General features: G+C 46.1%; 8 protein-coding genes across 8 annotated transcripts; 5 read left to right on the top strand and 3 right to left on the bottom strand.

Moving 5' to 3' along the window:
• Positions 1-552: 552 nt before the first annotated feature.
• Positions 553-1,085, top strand: AGABI2DRAFT_120463 (hypothetical protein; the record flags this gene model as incomplete). Its single annotated transcript, XM_006463588.1, has 2 exons — positions 553-907; positions 961-1,085. 2 exons carry the CDS (start codon positions 553-555, stop codon positions 1,083-1,085), a joined length of 480 nt encoding a protein of 159 aa, XP_006463651.1.
• A 354-nt stretch (positions 1,086-1,439) lies between these two features.
• Positions 1,440-4,176, bottom strand: AGABI2DRAFT_208513 (hypothetical protein; the record flags this gene model as incomplete). Its single annotated transcript, XM_006463587.1, has 12 exons — positions 1,440-1,898; positions 1,951-2,275; positions 2,337-2,397; positions 2,454-2,595; positions 2,713-2,765; positions 2,824-2,974; positions 3,035-3,207; positions 3,255-3,394; positions 3,445-3,569; positions 3,636-3,754; positions 3,832-4,004; positions 4,067-4,176. 12 exons carry the CDS (start codon positions 4,174-4,176, stop codon positions 1,446-1,448), a joined length of 2,025 nt encoding a protein of 674 aa, XP_006463650.1. The 3' UTR covers positions 1,440-1,445.
• Positions 4,177-5,584: 1,408 nt separating this feature from the next.
• Positions 5,585-6,017, top strand: AGABI2DRAFT_194409 (hypothetical protein). The gene has a single exon (XM_006463586.1). It carries the CDS (start codon positions 5,768-5,770, stop codon positions 5,978-5,980), a length of 213 nt encoding a protein of 70 aa, XP_006463649.1. The 5' UTR covers positions 5,585-5,767; the 3' UTR covers positions 5,981-6,017.
• A 16-nt stretch (positions 6,018-6,033) lies between these two features.
• On the top strand, positions 6,034-7,068 carry AGABI2DRAFT_179937 (hypothetical protein). The gene is made up of 2 exons (XM_006463585.1): positions 6,034-6,443; positions 6,525-7,068. Exons 1-2 carry the CDS (start codon positions 6,308-6,310, stop codon positions 6,857-6,859), a joined length of 471 nt encoding a protein of 156 aa, XP_006463648.1. The 5' UTR covers positions 6,034-6,307; the 3' UTR covers positions 6,860-7,068.
• Positions 7,069-10,425: 3,357 nt separating this feature from the next.
• On the top strand, positions 10,426-11,444 carry AGABI2DRAFT_225513 (hypothetical protein). Its single transcript, XM_006463584.1, has 4 exons — positions 10,426-10,763; positions 10,843-11,036; positions 11,093-11,210; positions 11,271-11,444. The coding sequence occupies exons 1-4, from the start codon at positions 10,593-10,595 to the stop codon at positions 11,436-11,438; spliced, it is 651 nt and encodes a 216-aa protein (XP_006463647.1). The 5' UTR covers positions 10,426-10,592; the 3' UTR covers positions 11,439-11,444.
• Positions 11,445-12,285: 841 nt separating this feature from the next.
• AGABI2DRAFT_194408 (hypothetical protein) lies at positions 12,286-13,779 on the top strand. The gene is made up of 4 exons (XM_006463583.1): positions 12,286-12,468; positions 12,526-12,681; positions 12,732-12,907; positions 12,959-13,779. Exons 1-4 carry the CDS (start codon positions 12,403-12,405, stop codon positions 13,626-13,628), a joined length of 1,068 nt encoding a protein of 355 aa, XP_006463646.1. The 5' UTR covers positions 12,286-12,402; the 3' UTR covers positions 13,629-13,779.
• A 2,971-nt stretch (positions 13,780-16,750) lies between these two features.
• AGABI2DRAFT_194407 (hypothetical protein) lies at positions 16,751-18,351 on the bottom strand. Its single transcript, XM_006463582.1, has 3 exons — positions 17,777-18,351; positions 17,165-17,720; positions 16,751-17,112 (listed from the first exon to the last, which is right to left on the bottom strand). Exons 1-3 carry the CDS (start codon positions 18,337-18,339, stop codon positions 16,870-16,872), a joined length of 1,362 nt encoding a protein of 453 aa, XP_006463645.1. The 5' UTR covers positions 18,340-18,351; the 3' UTR covers positions 16,751-16,869.
• Positions 18,352-18,411: 60 nt separating this feature from the next.
• AGABI2DRAFT_120456 (hypothetical protein) lies at positions 18,412-19,336 on the bottom strand (the record flags this gene model as incomplete). Its single annotated transcript, XM_006463581.1, has 5 exons — positions 18,412-18,484; positions 18,532-18,882; positions 18,941-19,033; positions 19,093-19,250; positions 19,304-19,336. The coding sequence occupies 5 exons, from the start codon at positions 19,334-19,336 to the stop codon at positions 18,412-18,414; spliced, it is 708 nt and encodes a 235-aa protein (XP_006463644.1).
• Positions 19,337-19,970: the final 634 nt, after the last annotated feature.

The raw sequence follows: 19,970 nt of genomic DNA, 5'->3' as shown, positions 1-19,970 counted from the left end.
TCGCATCTTCGCATCTTTCGCTTTTTCAGTGTCTTCATATTTAGCGTATTTATGGTACTTCGCCCAATACAATCCTAATTTTGCATGAATGCCAAGTTGTTCAAGAATACAAGTCAATAAATACCGAGTCCGTTGGTGGATCGGCGGAGATTGGGGCCTTGGAAATTCTATTTCAAAGGCAGGGAAACTATAGTCGCGCGCTCACGCGCACGTTTCACCCACGTTTCAACCTTGCAGGCACAAATTGAATGCTGGGACCCATGATTTGGAACAACCGCCATACTTATTATCCCTTATTATTAGGGAATCGGAAGGATTCCCCTGAGTTGTTAACGATGTTCATCAGGAAGAAACAGTCATAAAAGTCCGACCACGGCGACAAAAGTAAACGTAGTATAAAGTCCGAAAAGTTCCGTGAGTCTCTAGGTCCATAATAATTTCTCCGAGTTGTACCTGACGTTTTATAAGGCCCCCTTATTAACCTTTGATAATTCTCCTTTTTCGTACTCTGGAGAGCTCATTCGTACACCTACGAACTCGGTCGCCTAACATATGCGCGCATCTCTGACTGCTCAAGCACCAAATTCTCCTCCTGAATTACTCCAATTCGGCGGATATATCATATCCAATGCTGGAATTGCACGATGGGGTTCACGACTAACAGATCCACCTCACACATTTCCACCAGACGCAGCCACTGTCGCATCTGAACAAGTCTGTAAAAGACTAAAAGCCACTAACCTTGCTGGACTCCTTAACGTTGGCACAACTCAACACCCTCGTTTCATCATCTTCACCAAAAACCAAGTACTGCCTTATCGTGAAACCATTCATGAAAACGATTTGGCGCCGTTAATAGCCGATAAATGGGATAGATGGACTTTGAAAATGTTGGTACAAGAACACCGTACGCTCACTTACGTTCCTTGAGTATTTTGGGTTATGACGTACTTTGCGTAGAGGTTGATCCCAGCGAAATCACGGGTTTCAAGTCGGTTCTTCCCAATAATGTACCCCACGACCCCGACGTGTTTGGTGATATGTCGAAAACTGATATGGAGGAATGGTGGAGAGAGGCGCCCTAAAATCAATGTAAATGATTCAATATGTATCGACTGTGACGGTCTAAAAACATTAATCCGGATGGTCTAGATGTTCTTTCGGGTAATGTATAAGAACGGCAGCCTGCGGGACACGGAGACATCTTTGCAAATATCACGCTAGCTTTTGGGATAATTCATGTCGATTTGTGAGTCGCGAAAAGACAGTTGCCATTGGAGATATGGAGAATGCTCCTTCCGTACGCAATAAGCTCCTTTTAACTCACACAAGATGCATTGTAGCTTGCCGTTATAGCTTAGAGAGGGCTACATGCGGTAATGTATGAAATCTTATATACACACATGCAGGAGGTGGAGTACAACTGAGTGAATGAATCATTCAAGTCAATCAGACAGCTCTAGGATGTCATCAGACGACGGCTGCGGTCTTAGTTCAGGTTCTTCAATATATCTTCTCATCCAGCTAACCTCATCTTCACTCGAATCTCCATCGCTCGTAATGATCTCTTCAACTTCAAGATTCTTCTTCCCCCGCTTTTTGGGCGTTTTCTTGGTTATCTTCCGTCTCTTTGCCACCCGCGGGGGATCTTCATCTTCATTGTCATCATGGTCGTCGCCCTTTTTCCTCGTACTGCTGCGCGACTTTAAAGTTGGCTTGACCAGGAACATCTCGAATTTTCGTCCCCGACTTTCGAGAATTTCTTCTCGTCTCCGATAAATGAATTCCGGTGCCGCGTCTCCGAGAATGAAGTAAACGTTTGTGCTATAAGGCCCTGCCACGAATTTTTCTTTCAGGTAACCCTTGAGGAGCAATAAGACGATGAGATGCTCGATATTCTAAGAGTTGTCAATCCAAATTGTTATGCATGATGGGGAGCAGTTGACTTACAGCCTTTGATAAGTCGACCACCCCTCCAGCAACCTTTTCCAAATCCATTCTCTCTTTCCGTCTTGCTCTACCTTCAGTAACCTCAAAAGCGCCCTGGCTGGCATTTTTGGCTAACCCTACCAATAAGATTAAAGTCACGTTACAATTGTTATTATGAAGATGCTCGACAATCTTCAGCAGCTGCCACGATTGAAACGAGGCATCTTTGTTTTCCATGGAGCTAGGCGGGCGTGTACAATTATCGCAATGGCCACATCGCTCGAGTGCATCTTGATCTTCGGTTGTCCACGACGAAATCGAGAGAGAAGAGGAATGAGAAAAATATCTGTATGCATCGAAGGTTATTTGAGTTGAGATACACTCCAGAAGTGGTATTAGACATTGACTTGGCAAACTGAATCTTCCTACACTCTACGAGATCTTCAGCAAATTCAAGGACTGCGTGCACTATATGATTCATGAAGCAATCCAGCATGTGAAGGGGTAACACGGAGAAGGCCTACCCTTTTGCTGCCCCAGCTTATCAGAAGTTGTCATCGCTAGAACTTTCGTCGCATCTTGAGGTCGATAGTAAAGAATGCAATCTGCATCCTTGCCATCGCGACCGGCTCGACCGGATTCTTGGTAGAAGCCCTCTAGGGATTTCTGCCGAATCACGAAATCAATAAATCAGGTCAGAATGCGTATCTATAGCGGACGAACTGATAGCTGCTCGAGGATATTTTCGTTAGTAGTATTATCAGTCGAGCTTAAAGCACGCACGGAATGGTGGAGGACAAATCGCACGTCTCCTTTGTCGATACCCAAACCAAAAGCTTTACGCCATCGAGGATTCAGTAACTCAAAGCGGAGTAAGCAACATAATCTACTCACCTATTGTGGCACACACGACTTTGATATTACCATCTCTCCAATCTTTGTGGAGTTTCGCCTTTTCGCTGTCAGCTCGCTCCGAATGATATATACCTGTTTTGATCTTGTTGTCACTAAATTCCTGCAACTCTTTCGCCACATTTTCCGAATCCTACCAAAATCCGCCAAAAAGTCATCATGGAGCGCCGGCACGAGCACAACATCATCTTACTTTTTTGGTTAAACAGTAAACAATTCCGGTATCATTAGGATGGTGTTCAAGGATATAATCAACCATGGCTTTGGTCATGGCAGCCCCTCTCGATGGTTTGGGGACGATGCGGTAGTGTAGGTTTTTCCGATAGAGAGGAGCGGAAAAGAAAACTGTTCCTTCACTTTCGGCATCTGGAAGGCGTCAGGCGTCACTAAGAACGGAAAGAGAACTGGCGCACTCCGCCCGTCGACGATAGGTGGGAGTTTCAACTGTTTTATGAGATCTTCACGAACAAGCGGAGGGCACGTTGCGGAAAGCGCCATGATGGGAACTGAAGGTAGGAGCAGCCTCAATTTATAAAGTTTCGTATAATCCGGCCTATGACAGGCTCAGACTATTTACACCGAAATATGTATTAGGTGTCTTACCGAAAATCGTGCCCCATGGCGGACACGCAGTGCGCTTCATCAACGACTATCCGTGACAATTTTCCTGCCTTTGCCAAGTCTTGTAAGATTTTCTGAAAATAATGACTCTTCTCCAATTTCTCTGGCTACATACACACGGAAATCAACTTGATTTGTCCTTAGTTTGAGCGCAATGGAAAGTAGTCGCTTACCGTCACATAGCATAACTTGATTTCATCCTGGACTGATCCTGATGCAAGGGCTTTAAGCTGACCTTCAATAGCCTTCCGTTCAGCGTTAGACATCGACCCCGTCAGGGCAACCGCATTAACTGGAACAATCAGGCGACAACGTAAAAGGCCGAGATTGAGACATAAAACTCAACATATAGGGATCGAGGAGACTTACTTCTGTGCTCTCGCAGATGTAGTATTTGATCTGTGATCAGTGAAAGTAGCGGAGAGATTACTAGTGTGCATCCTGGGGTTAAAAGTGCTGGCAGCTGATACGTGAGAGATTTCCCGCCGCCTGTAGGCATCACGACCACTAGATCACGACCGTCCATGTTGGCATTACACACCCTATCAACCAACCATGCAATGAGCAAAACGAATTCGAAAGTCAATATGCGAACGAGACGTACCCCAACTGGCAGAGGCGAAAATTTTCAATTCCAAACACGTTCCTCATTTTCTTTCGAAGCGAACTCAGCCATACGAAATTTCCATCCTCGTAATTGATACCCCCAGTCATCTTCCCTTTGCCTTTCCTCGAACCCGAACCAGACGCGTTCAGAGCACCAGTACGAGACGCATTTTTAAGATCCTCTAACTTTTTCAGCAGATCCGCTCTCTGATCCTTTTCAAAATCTAATTCCGTAACCATTTCCTGGATGCACTTTTCTAAAGATTGTATTTTCGCGTCCTTATTCGCTATACGGAGTTGTATATCCTGCGCCTTGGCGCGAAGAGCCACTGTAGTGTCGTCCGAGGGACCAGCCCCATTGGCTTGAGAGAGATTGACGGCCGCACCATTGGGTTTGAATTTTGAAGGACTGTTTGGCGGATGACCGTTCGAGACAACAATCGAAGTTGAAGGTATACTCCTAGTATCGGTAGCTGATCGAGGTGATCGATGTGAATCCAGTTCAGATAGCTTCAAGATATATTGCATTTCCGGCTAATAGTTTGCATAAGAAAAAATTCCGTTTTGACGCGTGAAGTGATGAGCGGCCACAAACGTCATCGGAATCAATCTCATCACTACGAAAATTGAACTTATAGTCGTTCATGGTAGACACCCGGGATAAGAACCAGATGCTGATGGAGGTGAGAGAACAAGGCGCGTCACATTTCGGTCCCTGTAAACGAGAATGTTCTCACGCTGATACGTCGACTGATCTAATGTATTCTCAAACTAGTGATGACTAAGTATACTGTTATAACTTATGTATGGGACAATTATATACGTTTGTAATGAAAGAGTCTCTGGAATGTGTACAAACAGATAAACAACGTATGCAGATCTTCAACGGATTAAGATCGTAAGTATGCAAGAGATAATCGCAAATAGTCGTGAATGCCATAAGTTAGATAACACGAAACTCAATAACAAGGCCCCTGAGAAAAGTAAAGAAACGAGGTTCATGCGTGGAAGAAAGGATAGGAATGGCGTTTAGGCGTCATTCCTCAAAAACATCTCTGAAAGGAGGGGCTTGCGCCTCAAACCCGTTCCATTCGAGCTACTCGAACTACTAGTCGCACTAGCACACGAGGAATAACTTCCACTGTCACTTGTAGTACTATCTTGAGATGAACTTTTAATGTGTCCGCGATGGCGGCTGGAATGCGACAGGGAAGGAACTAGTGACATATCGCGCATATCGTGAGAATGACGCGGTGATGAAACGGGTGAAATAGATGTCCCTTCATAGGAGCTACGTGGGCTTGCAGACGGGCTGAAGGGAGAATAGAACGACGTTATAGGTGAGGGAAGGTTGTTATACCCAATGACTAAAACTTCATTTTCGAGGACATTATCCTCTCCCTTCCCTCTCTTCGTTCCTTTCATCCATTTTCTTTTGCCTTTCATCAGGGATGATGACGGCCTCGGGGATTTAGGAGAGACTATGCCTGGCAACGGAGAGGTGTTTGTATTGCGTTTGTGTTGCCCCTGGAAATACATCTTCAATTTGGATGCAGAAGGAAATTTTGACGAGGGAAATGAATGTTCTTCGTAAAGAGACGATATCGAGGAGGAAGACCATTTGGATTTAAGACCGAATTTTCTTTCATCGAAGTCGGCGTCGTGAGTGCTTTCCTCCGCGGGAAGATCATGGAGAGGGATGCATGGAGAAGGGGGGAAGGAAATAGAAGAAAGGTCTGAGATGGTCGAGCAGCGCCGGGGACGAGGCGGAGGAGATACTGAGGGCATGGCAGCAGGAGACGATGGTGGCAGGGAAGAACAGAATTCATGTGAAGTCGGTGAAGGAGGTGGAGAAGTGAAAATGATCCGAGGAGTAACAATTTCGGAATTCAAACCAGCGCCCCTGCCATAATCGGCTTCCTCCAAGATGAAACCAACGCCCAAGTTCATAGATGGAGATAAGGGCAAAACACTCGCCTCTTGCATACACAAATCCTCCAGCCCCTTCATGATATCAACTTCAGGATCGATAGGCGAACCAGGAAGCGAAAAGGGAAGCATCATAGGATGATCCACCTGTATATCAAATTCTCCTGGAAACTCAACGGCATCGTCAAAGTCCTCGCGAACCGCCATACGAGCAGACACTGGAGAACACGTGCCCAATGGACTTGGTTGAGCATCAAGAATATCATCGGTATAATAGGATAGAGAAAACGCGGAGCATGCATCATCGGGTATGCTCATGCGTGGAGGTGGTCGTCGAGGGGCAGTGATAGAGAGCGTCTTGGTACATTTGGCTGAGCGAAATTTGGGTGGAACGGGTGGAGTTGAAGCATTGGCATCACTAAACTTCCCGTGTGGAAGCCCAAGAGGTGAGCCAGGCAAAGATGAGAATGGCGAGTCAAAGGGCGCTACAAATATTGAATCTCTGTGAGCCGCGGGTAAGGGCATAGGTTGGGAAGGAGAGTTGAGAGAAAGAAGGGTCGAAAACTCGCGTGTATACCACTCTGAATCGGAATCTTCCGAGTCAGATTCAACAGGCAATGAAAACCTGTCTAGCTTGTTAAAAACAAGGGGCTTGACAGCCCCGCGCCGTTTCAGCTTCAAAGCGGGTGATGGTAGCGGTAATTCATCGACAGACGAAGAAGGTGTCAAGGGTAAAGCTGCATTGTGTGAGTCTGGACTTGACGGCAGCGAAGAGGTCATTAAGGGTGGAGATTCGCATGGAGACTTGGAGGGCGATGACGGCGTCGGCAGGAGTGGTGGTGGGAAATCGAGTGATTTATGAGGGAAGGCTTCCTCGGAAATATCTTCAAGGGCTGTTTTCAGCTCTTTCGGTATGCTATTAAGGGCATGACGGCGCTGTGCTCTCGTTGTGGGCGTATACGCTTTGAAGTGCATGGAGTAGAGTTCCTCTTCGAGGAGAGTATCGAGGGTCCGTGTTGAGGTACCACACGTTTTATCTGGTACGGGCCTTGTTCCATTTTTGTGAGTTTGATTGAGCCTCGGTCGACGACGCAAAAGAAGATCCCTGAAGAAGGCTATGAAATACAATAAATCCGAAATGAGCATCTATTTTTGGAACAAGACAGGAGTTAGAACGGCGACACGGCATGAATGTAAACGTCCCGTCCGTGTTTTTTGCTACTCGTACTGAGAATGGGATGGAAGAGACGAGGAGATACTGTTCGCAACATTGTAGGATATATGAGTTGGAAGGCAATGGTACCAGATCTTAACCTATTCCCTGGGATCCAGTGGTACTAGTCAACAATTGTCAATCAGTTTATTGTGCATCGCAGTGACACTAACCCCGGGTGCGGAACACCCGTCCCACGGTCCACTTAGCTGAATTAATGGAGGGACTCGTTGTTCTCAATCAATACACACAACAAATAGGGTTCCAATATCCGCCCCAATCCATATATGTATGCTAATTGTCAATTTCCCAACCTTGAGTACTTGAGTAGCGACTTTTCCGGTCAGGGTGGATATTAAGCAGTGTTGCAATGTGTTCAAGTAGCCGCATCGCTGACTGACATTTATAAGTTCAAGCTACAGGTTGCTACGGAGTTGCTGTTCAATTTCTATAGTGACCGATTCCCTAAGTCAATGGTGAGAAAAGTTGAAGTACCCCTGCCACAATAATTGAGCCTAGTCGCGTTTCATTTTACTGTATCATAAGATACCAAGATCGCATATTTTGCAATCAAAGAAAAACGAATGAACGAAAAACAACAAAGTCTCCGCTTTACTACTACACGAGCGATCCAATTTTTAAAGATGGTCTCTTTAATTTATATGACCGATACCGCCGCTCTTGTAACCTCGATCAGAGATCATGTAAGATCTCATACGAACAAAGGACATTTTAGCTTCCCTTTAGTCATGAAAACAGCTTCCATGAATCCCTTATATTTATTCTGTACCGCCTTGTAGGAGAAAAAGAACACTGTTGACTATCATATTTCTCCCCTGAGAGTCGCGCCACTAAATTCATTGCGAAACAGCAATCTTGATAGGACTATAGGCTTCGTTTTGGCTCGCGCTGTCATTGAGAAACAGTGCATCCGCAGGCCCATATGATACTTTCGGCGAATTAAAGTTATCAAAGATTTCAGCTTGAGTAGAGCTTGTAGGTAAGCCGACTAGGATTTACAAATGTGTTTGTTGATTGGACCTTTATCCATCTGAGCTAATTTGTCCAGTCAAATCATTACAATCAGAATGGACTCCACGACGCTCGCTGCAGAGCGGCTAGGATGTTAATGTAGTTCATCGAACAAGAAACTGAGTTTGTAGTCCACTTGCGACGTATGGAAGCAAGGAAACGAAACATCGGTCAGTAGAAGCGCTGTGCCATTTTCAGTAGCAGATTGTTTTGCAAGGTAAACCGTACATGAACTGAGAGCATAGAGGCGTAGTCCGAAGTCCGAAGTGAATATCGAAAAATCACAAATCCATTATCACGCCATCGTTCACAACTTTAACCTTGAAGTCACCGACATCCATAAGTCGAGAGATTTTTGCTCTATCCTCTGCTGTCCACGGCAGATTCAAACGAGCTATTTCCAATCGAAAAAAGGAGGCGCTACCTTCTTGTTGGCTCTGTAGGAACTGGTGGAATTGGTCGATGATGGGCCTGATAGACTCAATATCATTTCTCCGATTAATCCATTTGAAGCACATCAACGACCGAACATTGACAGTTTCTTGAAGTATGGTAGGTAGCAAAAATAGAGGAAAATTTGAGAAGGTTAATTCCTCCATATAGGGAAAATCGAGTAAACGTGGATCGAACCATCGTGCAATGTTAATAATCAAGGGCGATGTAGAGAGCTCGAGGCTCTGGATGTTCGGCCCCATCGAGGAAAGGAACCGGTAGAAATAAGACCAATTGTATTTCCCCGGCAGAAGAGCCCATGCTAAGTGACGGACGGCTGGAAAGTGATAATGTTCAAGAAGGTTGTCGTTCCAAGGATGCTGGTTCGCGGAGTGTCATGACAGGGATTGTAGATGAGGGAACACTTTATTCCGAGTGTAATATTGACTAGGTCGTGCGCAGTCGCGTGTGGCTCGCGACATTTCTATACAACCAAAGTTAATAAGATTCGGGCATCCGAGGAGGGCGTCGAAGCAAATGTTTATGGGGACCCGCTTCAGTTGAAGGACTGTGAGGGATGAGCGAGACCAATGAAGGTGGCCAATGAACTCTGGTGGCGTTTCTGATCCCATCAAGTTCCAATTTCTCAAAGACATGAAAAGGTTTTTGATACTGTGACACCTTTGGATGGCTGGCAGCCAACCAATTGGAGGGGAATGAAGGGTGATGGCGCGGATACTTCTATTCTCCGCCGGCAACATTATTTCTCTCAGAGATAGTGTTGAATTTTCGCCATGCAGATTCTGCATACCTGGTGCCAAATCAAGCTGGACGGCGTCGAAAGATGCTCCGTTATTGTCTAGGTATGTCTGTAGCAAGGGCAACGTATTTTGTAAATTCATTTGAGAGACTTTTACAGAAAACCTTTCCCAGAGCTCAGGAGCACTTCGGACAATGTCACGCCAGTGGCTGGATACGGCTCCCAAGATGATTTGGGGACAACTATCGGTGCCTTGGCCGGTTTTGGTGGCAGAGCATACCGATTGGAATATGTGTAGGAGAATTTCAGTCGGGATATTCCCTACTGAAGAAGACGTTGCGTTCAATCGACGAAGCCGCTGTGATTTGACTCTGTGGATTATGTTCTCCAGTTTTTCGATATCTCTTAAAATGAGTTCCAAGCTGTCTTCATCCGGAGAGATAACCGGAGAGCGAGATTTGCATTGACATCCGCACGCAATGCAACATGCTCCATTCTCTGTCATGGCCGGGGATGGGTTTGGTGCAAGCTTTAAAGGAAGCCGAGGGTGAATCAGAGTTACATATCATCACGTGCCAGATGATGTCGAGAGTCTGAGACCCCATGACCTTCCAATAAGCAATTGTCAATAAGTTACACGTGGGAACCTGGGTAGAGCACACTGGGAACGTTACGGGTGCGTAAATCAGCACTATTTCATTTTTGTGAAAACCATTCATGATGATAACTAGATGAATTCACGAATCTCAATCCAACCATATGACCACTAAGTGAGCAGTTCCTGACAAACGCTTTCTCCTGCTCGTAGCAAACTTGAATATTGAATGCGGTCTGATATATAGCCGGTCCTGCGATTGCATGTGTTTCATATGTTCCTTCGGAGGGTCCAAAATGGCGGTGTCTTTGTATAAACCGGACTAGATTTGGACTGGATCGGAAAAAGCGAAGCTACTTAACCAATGTTGGACAAGAGTCTGGGATAATGGGCACGCGGCCCTTGCGGTCAAATTCAAGGTTCGCGCCATGATTACAAGCTTATAAACCCTCGCCCTCGCGACCACCACCTAAACAGCGACAGCTTCGAACTCGGCTGTGTGGTTAGTAGAAGCCGTTTGCGTACTTCACTGGGCTTCGTACGATTAGTCCTATCCTTCGAAAATGGTTCTCAAACTGTATGGATGGCGTCCCTCGCCTTACGTCCAAATGGTTATGGTCGTGCTCTACGAGAAACATGTACCTTTCGAGTTCATCAATGTCGAGCTTTCCAAGCTGGAAAACCGGAGACCTGAATACGCCGCAGTACACCCGTTCTCTCAGGTTCCTGCCATCGTCAGTCACCTCACATTTGGCACCATGATTGTGCTATTTCCCCCCTAACGCTAACAAATTTTCTACCTTTGGATGGCAGGATGACGATGGATTCATACTATACGAAAGCCGCGCCATTTGCCGATATCTCGAGGAGAAGTACTCGAATGAGGGTACCAGACTCATACCTGCAGATCTGCATAAACGTGCTCTGGTCGAACAAGCATTCTGGACTGAGGCATATCATTTTAGTATGCACGCCAAGCCTATCTTGTTCGAGTATGTCGTTCGATCGTAAGAAGATTAGCCCCTATCTTTGAGTCGAAACACAATTTGAACATTATCCATAGCATGATGAATGGACTCGAAATAGATCAAACGAGGGTCGTAAAGGAGACGAAAGCCCTCCTGGCCACAGTTGATTTCTATGAACAATTGCTGTCTAAGCAGAGATATATTGCTGGAGACGTGCGTTTTCCTTGTACCTTTGAATTTCATAGTGAAATGAAATTTAATAAACCAATGTAGGAATTCAGTCTAGCTGACATCTACCACCTTCCAGCGACAATTGATCTAAGTGAACGGGCAAAAATCAATATCATTGAAGGAAGGCCTAACGTCGAGAGATGGATCAGAGACGTCATGGATCGCGATTCCTGGCGAAAAGTAAAGGAACAACGTGTGAGCAAGTTGTGACAAAGGTTTACGTTGAAAAACCGGTGCGTGGGTTTAATTCACTACCACTCTGTTGCTTACATCAAGTATTCTACCAGTAAGGCATTCATACTCATATCCAACCATCCGTAGTCATACTTGCAGTACTTTTCCCATTAAGATGACTGTTTGTGCAGAAGGTATGCTTCGCAACATCGTAGATATCTTGTCATAAGCAACGAATCTTTCAACGCTCAGGCTCGCGAAGCGTAGTCCTGGTGAGAAAATTGGCTGGATAATGAAATTGATATCTTCCTTCGGTTACTCCATGCTGCCAGGCCCTTTTTGGGTTATGAGCTTGAGTGAACGCAGTCGGCCTTGATTACGATTGGAGATTGATTGGAGGTACTCCTGGCCCTAGTATAATGGGACACCTGGGAGAATATGATATACAGCAATACAGTATACAAACCTGTTTTGAAGAAGGAAAGCAAGATTGCGGGTACCAAAACATTTGTAATTTCAGTCAAATTTTCGAACTTGGGGAGACACCGCTACCCATTGTTTGACTTTACTGATGATGGATAAATGACGAATCGTTCGTTTCCCAGTCCTACCAGTGATGCTGTCAGATTCGGTCATTCCAGAGATTTATTCGTCCCCAACAAAGGTTGGTTGATGGAGCCTGTAAGCTGTAATGGTCCGGGGCTCTTTAATCTCAACGGCTTCAAATAGAGTAGCGAATCCCTCTTGAAGGAGGTCATCGTGCTTTCGCGTTCTCTTAGTGCCGCCCGAACGATGATCGATGACTGATCGAGCGAATTCTTTGAGTGTCCGGGGTCACGCGCTCTGCTAACAGGAACGACCCCGAAGTTTTATATACCGCACAGGTTGCTCATATACCCCCATCGTCCCTCCCTTCTCTTTGTCTATCTGCATGTTCTTTCTCTAGACTTTTGTCACGGATTACGCAGAGACAACCAAATTAGAAGAAATAAACTAATAAATGGCCGGTGATCATGTCGAACAATCTGGGACTGTGAAAGCCGCGAAGGACATTGCTTTCGGTGGTGTAGGTTTATCTGTTCGTCCTGTCGCAAATGCATCTGAATTCTCTATATTGTTCTAGATTGCAGGGATGCTTTCCAAAGTGTTCGAGCATCCATTCGACCTTACAAAGGTCCGGTTGCAGGCCCAGGTATTAGAGTCCACTGCCCGGTTCAACGGACCGATGGATTGTTTATACAAGACGTGGAAGTATGAAGGTTTTCGTGGGTTGTATCGCGTGAGTCGCCTTCGCTTGATCTGTCAATTATTGTTCATTCTAAACAAAAGGGGCTACCCGCGCCAGTCGTGGGCGCGACACTGGAGAATGCTTCGCTTTTTGTTTCCTATCGTGAATCACAGAACGTAATCAGACACCTTAAGGGGAAGGATGCTCGGTATCAACTTCCACTAGGAGAGCTGATGATTGCTGCTGGTGCAGCCGGCCTAATTACAAGTTTCATTCTGTGAGGACCTCCGATTTATCACTCCGCCCACTCATGTTAATCCAAGTACAGAACACCCATCGAGCTAGTAAAATGTAAAATGCAAGTCCAGCAACTTGTTGCACAACCCTTGCCTGTCCCTGCGAGTGTACTTGCCACGTCAGCAGCGGCCACGGCGGCTATTGGTGGAATTCCTCCATCGGTACCCCATAACACTCCCGCCCTTAAACCACCAGGTCCTATTGCAGTATTGGTTTCTGTTATCCGAACAGCTGGTATCCGTGGGCTTTGGCTTGGACAAACGGGCACATTAATTAGAGAAACTGGTGGCGGTGCTGCATGGTTCGGCACGAAGGAATATGTTGCCACTTTACTCGTTCGAAAGCGTCTTCGCGAGGAAGGCCTTTCCACAGACTCTTGGTCTGTCAGGTCTCATATGCAAAATCTGAAAATGTGGGAATCGGCGGCATCTGGTGCATGTGCCGGTGGAATGTTCAATTTCGTCATGTTCCCTGCTGATACCGTCAAGAGTGCTATGCAGACTGAAGAGGAGTTACGACCTGGAAATGGAAGGGCGAATGGAGGAGCTAAGCCAACGTTTTTTGGAACGTTTAGAGAAATGTACAGTAAAGGTGGTATCAGAGGTCTCTACGCTGGTTGTGGAATTACGGTCGCAAGGTCGATACCGAGTAGCGCAATTATCTTCTTGACATTTGACGGTCTCACTAAATATTTTGCCTAATCATTAGATGTATCTTTTACATTTACGTGTTAACACCCATGACCCGTCGTTTCTTTCTTTCAGTAAGTATCCCTGCGATAGTTAGACGGATATTTCTTTGAACCTGGGATTATAACGCGGGCCTCGAACCCTGTTGACGGCACAATATAAAATACAAAACCCGTGGTAGCAGAAATCAGGAATGGAGGCGAGTTTCTTCAGCTTCAGCGCGTGCGGCTGTCCCCAAGCGACCTCGAGGGCGCGATATATAAGGAGAGTATGTACACTCGAACCGTCCGATCATTACTCCTGGCGGCCTGTGGCCCATCTTCGGTGGGTATTAGAAGGTTTCGTTGCCTAGAACCTAACAAAATCCCTCGGAGTCTAACAGAGCTTGGAACTCTGGACCAGGGCCTCTTTTAGCTTATCACCGAGTCGAGATTAATCATTTGGGTTAGTTCCCCTCCAATTGAATAACCCGTATACATTCATGAACAAGGATAATCGCGGGACATTGCAAAGCAAGCCGACAGTAAGATCTAATCTCACTCGGATATTACAGCACCGATATCGGAGCTCATTTAAAGTGACACTCGCTTCCAGTGACACCCTTCATGCCAGGTACCAATTGTAAGGGTCTCGAAAATCACTGCAGGATGGAACAGCCGATGTCGCATGGGTTTACTACTTCTGAGGGACATTTTAAGGGCTGCTCTGAATCAAAACGTATGTTCGTTCCTTCTACCGAGTTTTATTTTGATTCATCTTTATCATGCGAGAATTCCCCGATTTCTGGCAGTCGATCTGTGATCTCGGAGACTTGGATACCTTTCTCAGCAGAGCCCAAGGTATCTATATATTACGACAGGTTATGAGTACAATGGCCGACCTTGATTCAGTCTTTGACGCAATAACCGATTATTATGTTTTTCACGAGAGTCTAGTATGTGATAATGAGATTGAGGATTGTTTACTGGTGAGACGAAATGATCTGTCGATGTGCTCAGTACATTCCTCGACGAGCACTTCATTTGGAAAAATACAGACATCATCTTTAATTGCCCGAGGTTGACATGTTGAAGTTAATACGGTGTAAACCTGATTTTGAGATAACGAGAGGATGGATCTGCCTACTGGAGATGGTTTCCATGAATTCCGAGAATCTCATTGGCGTAAAGAAAATCACTATATAAGGTAATGTTCGATGTCCAAATATAGTACAGCGTCCAGATGACGTCACAGGAATCTGAGACGGCCCATCCTAAACATTCCACTTCTGGCATCACATTCAAATTACCGATTTGTCCACTCCGCCAATTGTATTTCTCTTTTCATCAGTTGATATGCCTGCCCCTCCGTCGCCAAAGAGACCTAGAACAGGTTCAAGAGTTCCATCGTACGTATTGTGCCTCAGAATGGTCAGCCGAACCTGCCTAAAAATCATCACCCTGTCAGTACCTCCCTTCCCCACGAATTTCCCGTACTACATCCCCTCCCCGATAATGGCCCAGTTTCCGCCGCGTCGTACGTCATTTCTTCTTTTTGTATCATCTTTGTTGTTAACTAAAAAGCAGTAACACATCCTCTAATACTTCTTCCGAGTACGCATGCACATTGCTCCTATGCTATTTTGGTAAAAACGACGCATCAGAATCGCAAGAAATCGTCACATGTTTGACCAAGCAATGATAGCAAATAATTTTGTCTACGAGGAAGCGCGTTTTAAGGACGTGATGCTGACTAGGATTTACGACAACGTGAAATTTCCGACTACTGTCAATGACCATGAGGTACGGGCGATGTCGACATGTCTGACATCATCAGCTGAGTCACTCTGTAGTTCACTCAGTGGTGTTTTCGGGTTACAGGCCACTATATCGCATTTGACGACGATTCTTTGTCCCCTGAGGACCCTTATGACCTTGCACATATGAAATTTGTGATCCTTTCATTGTGGCAGGATTATATGTACGCTTTCGGAGCCCACAAATCGGAATTTGACCTTCGGGCTGCCATCGATGCCCTGATTCGCCGAGCGTTTGACACCCGATACAGAAAATACGCCGAAAAGCCAGCAGAAGCAGAAGTTGCTTACGAGTAGGTACCATGCTGGCAATGTAGAAGAATGTTGCTGACCAACTCTCGAGAACTGAACAGCAGATGTGCCTTCCGGCAATGCCTCCGGGCACAGCGAACGCTCATGCAGTCGTTTGGGTGCCAATTCCACCTGGCTTCACCATTCTGTTCCAGAAGTTACATAAACCACAAGTTTTTTCCGCGGACGGACACAGATACTTGTTACCTATCTTCATATTCGAAGCGAAGCTTCAAGATGAACAGGCTGCCATGCGACAAATATGTTTTGATTTATGTTCAGCGCAGCACCAGCGCCGTGCGCTAGGGTTCGAAAACCACCAGATCTACGGTGCGAGGTTGGTTGGAGCTTCTTTCACACTGTATTCCTCGAGATGGACGGAGAGAGGTGTCGTGCGTTCTTCCTTTTCTTCCGTGTTTATCTTTTTACTGATGCTTCATAATTAGCTTATACAGCGCACTAGTACTGTTTTCATGTTAACTTTGTTCCCTAATTTCCTCAAGCTCTTCATCTTCCTTTATCAGCTTGCTGACCATCTCTATAATCAGACACTTGAAATGAGTGATGAAGTGAGCAAGGACGAGGTCGGCTTCGAGGAGCGCTTTAGGAATGCTGTCCAGAACCTATGGCGACCTTGCGAACATTCTCTTAGCCTCGAGTCCCAGTGGGAAGATGAAACGGACGATCTTATAGGGGAAGGAATGAATGAGGGTCCGGACGACGACGACGACGGTGACGACCAGGAGATACACCATCTTCCTTTGACGAAATGTTATGTCAAGAATCTTCAAATGTCAGCAAAGGATATTCCAAGTTGGGCCAACCAGTCCACCAATAGTTAGTGAACTCTTCAGCCGTGGATCGACAAGGGACACAAATTGTACCCGTGAGGTGCGTTCGAGTTCCTTTGAGAAGAGAGCTGGCTTACGCTCCTCCAACTCAGAGGCATGGGAAAGCGTACAAGATGGGGGAGGCCATGACTGAGTACAAGTTCTGGCTCTATGTGCATTATGACAGGCACCGAATACCTTACGACCCTCAGAAAATAGCTTCCAGATCTGTTGTAGTACACGATATGACCGATACTATACAAAACGAAACACTGAAACTACTTGGTACAAAGGGAGGATTGTAATAAAGTACAAAGCAGTTCAACCTCGACCCACTTTAACGCTTGGGACCAGCTGAGCTGGGACCTTTCCATGGAAGACCGCCCAGAGCGCCCTGACCAAAAGATCCAAAAGCAGCGTTGGTGCTGCCGGGTTGCTCCACCTGTGGGAACCCTGACATGCGACCAGACATACCAGCGCTCAAAGGACCCTGTGATTGGAAGGAGGATCGGAAACTGGAGGTGGGCATTGCTTGGATTGATAGGAATTTGTTCGGTTGAGGCCTGTCTTCGGTATTGTACTGCATAACGTGAGTCCGGTATAGCGATTGGTTAGGTTTGACAACAACGAACCTGGAATTCGAGTCCGATCTGGTCTGCCTCGGAAACTTCCAATAGTTTGACCATCTTTTTCCCAATACTATTTAACTTCTCAACATCATCTTTGCTTCTGGTCCATAGCTGGATCCGATCAACCTTCGTCCTCAGACTGACTACCGCACCGCAAATCTCATCGTTCTCCTCCAATTCCTCTCCCACAAGCGCCATAGCCAAAAACGACCAACAGCGGTCCAGCAGATCTGGGTTATTTTTCATAGTCAATACCCATTTACCGCCGTTCGCATTCGCGGGATCTTCCCACATGGGTTTGATACCAGTCTTGAAAAGGTGATAGTTTGAGTTCTTTTCAAGTTTGGAAGGTGGTTTGAGCCAATTGAAGTAACGACAAAAGGTCTCGACGGTATTAAATTCACCGACTACAGTGAGACCAGCTTCGTAGTCTTGTGTGTCGGGAGGGTGACTAGTATACGGGGTAGAAGTTTCGGAGGTGCCAGGAGCGCTGGAAGCTGCAGGTGCTGCAGGGGCAGGCGTGAAGGGGAACTTGGCTTTCGTGTCATGATACATTGTCCTATAGACCAGTGACATCAGCGATCGTCGCTGGGTGTCCCTAATTGAAAGACGTACCACGGGAATTGCAAAGGATGCTCAGGAGCCTTCATTTGGACACCAGGGGTCTTTGGGTCTTCGATCATTGGGGCTTCTGGCGGCTTGGCAGTGCCGTCTACGCTGAGTTGGCGGGTCTTGACCATGCGGGCGGTGATAGCGTCGAGGCTGGGAATGTTCTTGTACCCGACCTTGACTTGCCTCTTCTCAGTCACTGTAGATGTCTCTTGATTATGCTTTTCTAGCCTCTCAGATGTCAAGGCGTCGCCATTAGGCTCGGTTGGAGTCTGGGCGTTAGAGTTGGGAGGAGAAATGGATATAGTTGATGGTGATGCAGAGCGGGTATTTGGAATATTGACTGCCATGGAGTCTATGGTCGACGTGGTGGTAGCAATGGAAGTCGTGGATCCTGTTCGAAGAGCATTGGCGGCGAGCCGTGGGCGAGAACTCACAGCGGGGCCGCCGTTTGGGTCTTTGAGCTGGGGATTGAGGCCCATGCGGGCGACGAGTTTGTCCAGAGGAGGTAACCGGCCAGCACCAGGAGGCTTGACTGCGCCGTCGCGAGAAGAGTCTGTAGAGGCCATCGCGGTTTGTGGCGAAGGAATCAGACTCATCAAGATGCGTCACGTTAACAATACAATTAATTGAATTAGTCACTACAACAAACATAATCTATTGTCTACAGAGTCCGCCAGCAACACATCAGCATCTTCTTCGTTCCCTCTATTCCTGATTCACAGTCAGTTACGTGGCGCGCGAGTCAACGGATCACTTACATATAGTATTTACTCCTGCGCGTCTGGAACCACTGTTCCGAAGCTATCGTAAAATCATTCACGGCCGTCGGAGGTAGCATGGGCGATGATGCGGGTAGCTCGGGTGTTTCTCCAAGAATACTTGAAATCTTGGGCTTGGCTAGCTTCTCAACCAATCTTCTGACCCACCAAAAAGTGTTTTCTTGTGTATATGCGTCGACAATCATCTCTTCTGCTTCTTGCGTATCCAGATAATCAAGTATCTCCTTGAACTTGGGCAGATCTTTCCTGAATAAAGCCATATTTGTACGCCACCAGAAGGTATCGACCGCATCACTCCGCAAAAGTGCTTCCAAAGACATGATTGATACGCTGTTAATCGAAAGAATTCTAATCTTCTTCCAGATGGAGTTATAGGATCGAAACGTACGCCACATTAGACTGAAACCCAACGCGAGTCCAGACTGGCTTAACCTCAAAAATAATAGATTGACGTTCCTTGGTGTCTATAAAGACGAGTTGCCTAGTAAAGTTAAACTCGTAAGATTAGCCGATTCATATACCTTTAGGCACTTTGCTCACCAATTGAGTAATAACTTTGGATGATTTGCGAATGGTGCTGGTCTTGCACGAACAGCAACAAGCGATGCCGTACAACTGGCAAGGCACTCCTGATCGTGTTCAAGTCCAAGTCTATCAAAAGGAAAAACGGGTGTTATCAGGTCTTCCATGCGTCTGAACTAATCCAGTGATGTTCAGCCGCGTCGACGAAGAAAAAAGAAATAAAACAAACTTCAAAAACATTCGGGAGAGGACGAAACTTCATCTTCGCTGACGGAATAAGTTGGTATACAGTTAAAGTAAGGGTATAAGGGGTATAGTATAGTTGAGACTGAGATGCTGAAGGGTTAGTGTCCGGAACGCTTAAATATTCGCCAGAACAAAGGGTCCAATTGACAGTACCGCCGCCACACAGCACTACAATATAATCGGCTTTCCGCGTACATTATTACCTTTTGTCTTTTCTGAATGCACCATCCTAACATATCTGATTCGTCTACAGCTCGGGGAAACCAGCTGCCGCGTCATCTGTGCAATGAGGTACTGTTCAAACTCCATCAGCACGTGGAATTTTACCAAAAACACAGAAAAGTGGAGGTGCATTGATTCCATATCCGAACGTTCAAGTATTGCCTTCCCCATTTTGTCACACCATCGGAACCTTTATACCTGATATGGATGAAAAACAATCAATTATTGATGAAGCACACATGAAGCGAGAGAAGCATTGACAGTGTTACATCATACGGCTGTAATGTTGTGGTACTGGCAGGTCACTATTGTCGCTTTTGTTGAGTTATCATATGCACTGCCTTCTTGATACAACCCGGAATTTCTTTACAAGCGCTCCGGCAAGACAATACTTCTAGAAATCGAACAAAGGCCGAGTTCGAAATTTC

Source organism: Agaricus bisporus (genome assembly GCF_000300575.1).
Source record: "Agaricus bisporus var. bisporus H97 unplaced genomic scaffold AGABI2scaffold_9, whole genome shotgun sequence".
NCBI lineage: Eukaryota > Fungi > Basidiomycota > Agaricomycetes > Agaricales > Agaricaceae > Agaricus > Agaricus bisporus.
Note: the sequence above shows the minus strand (reverse complement) of the source record. Positions and strands in the feature narration are given on the sequence as shown.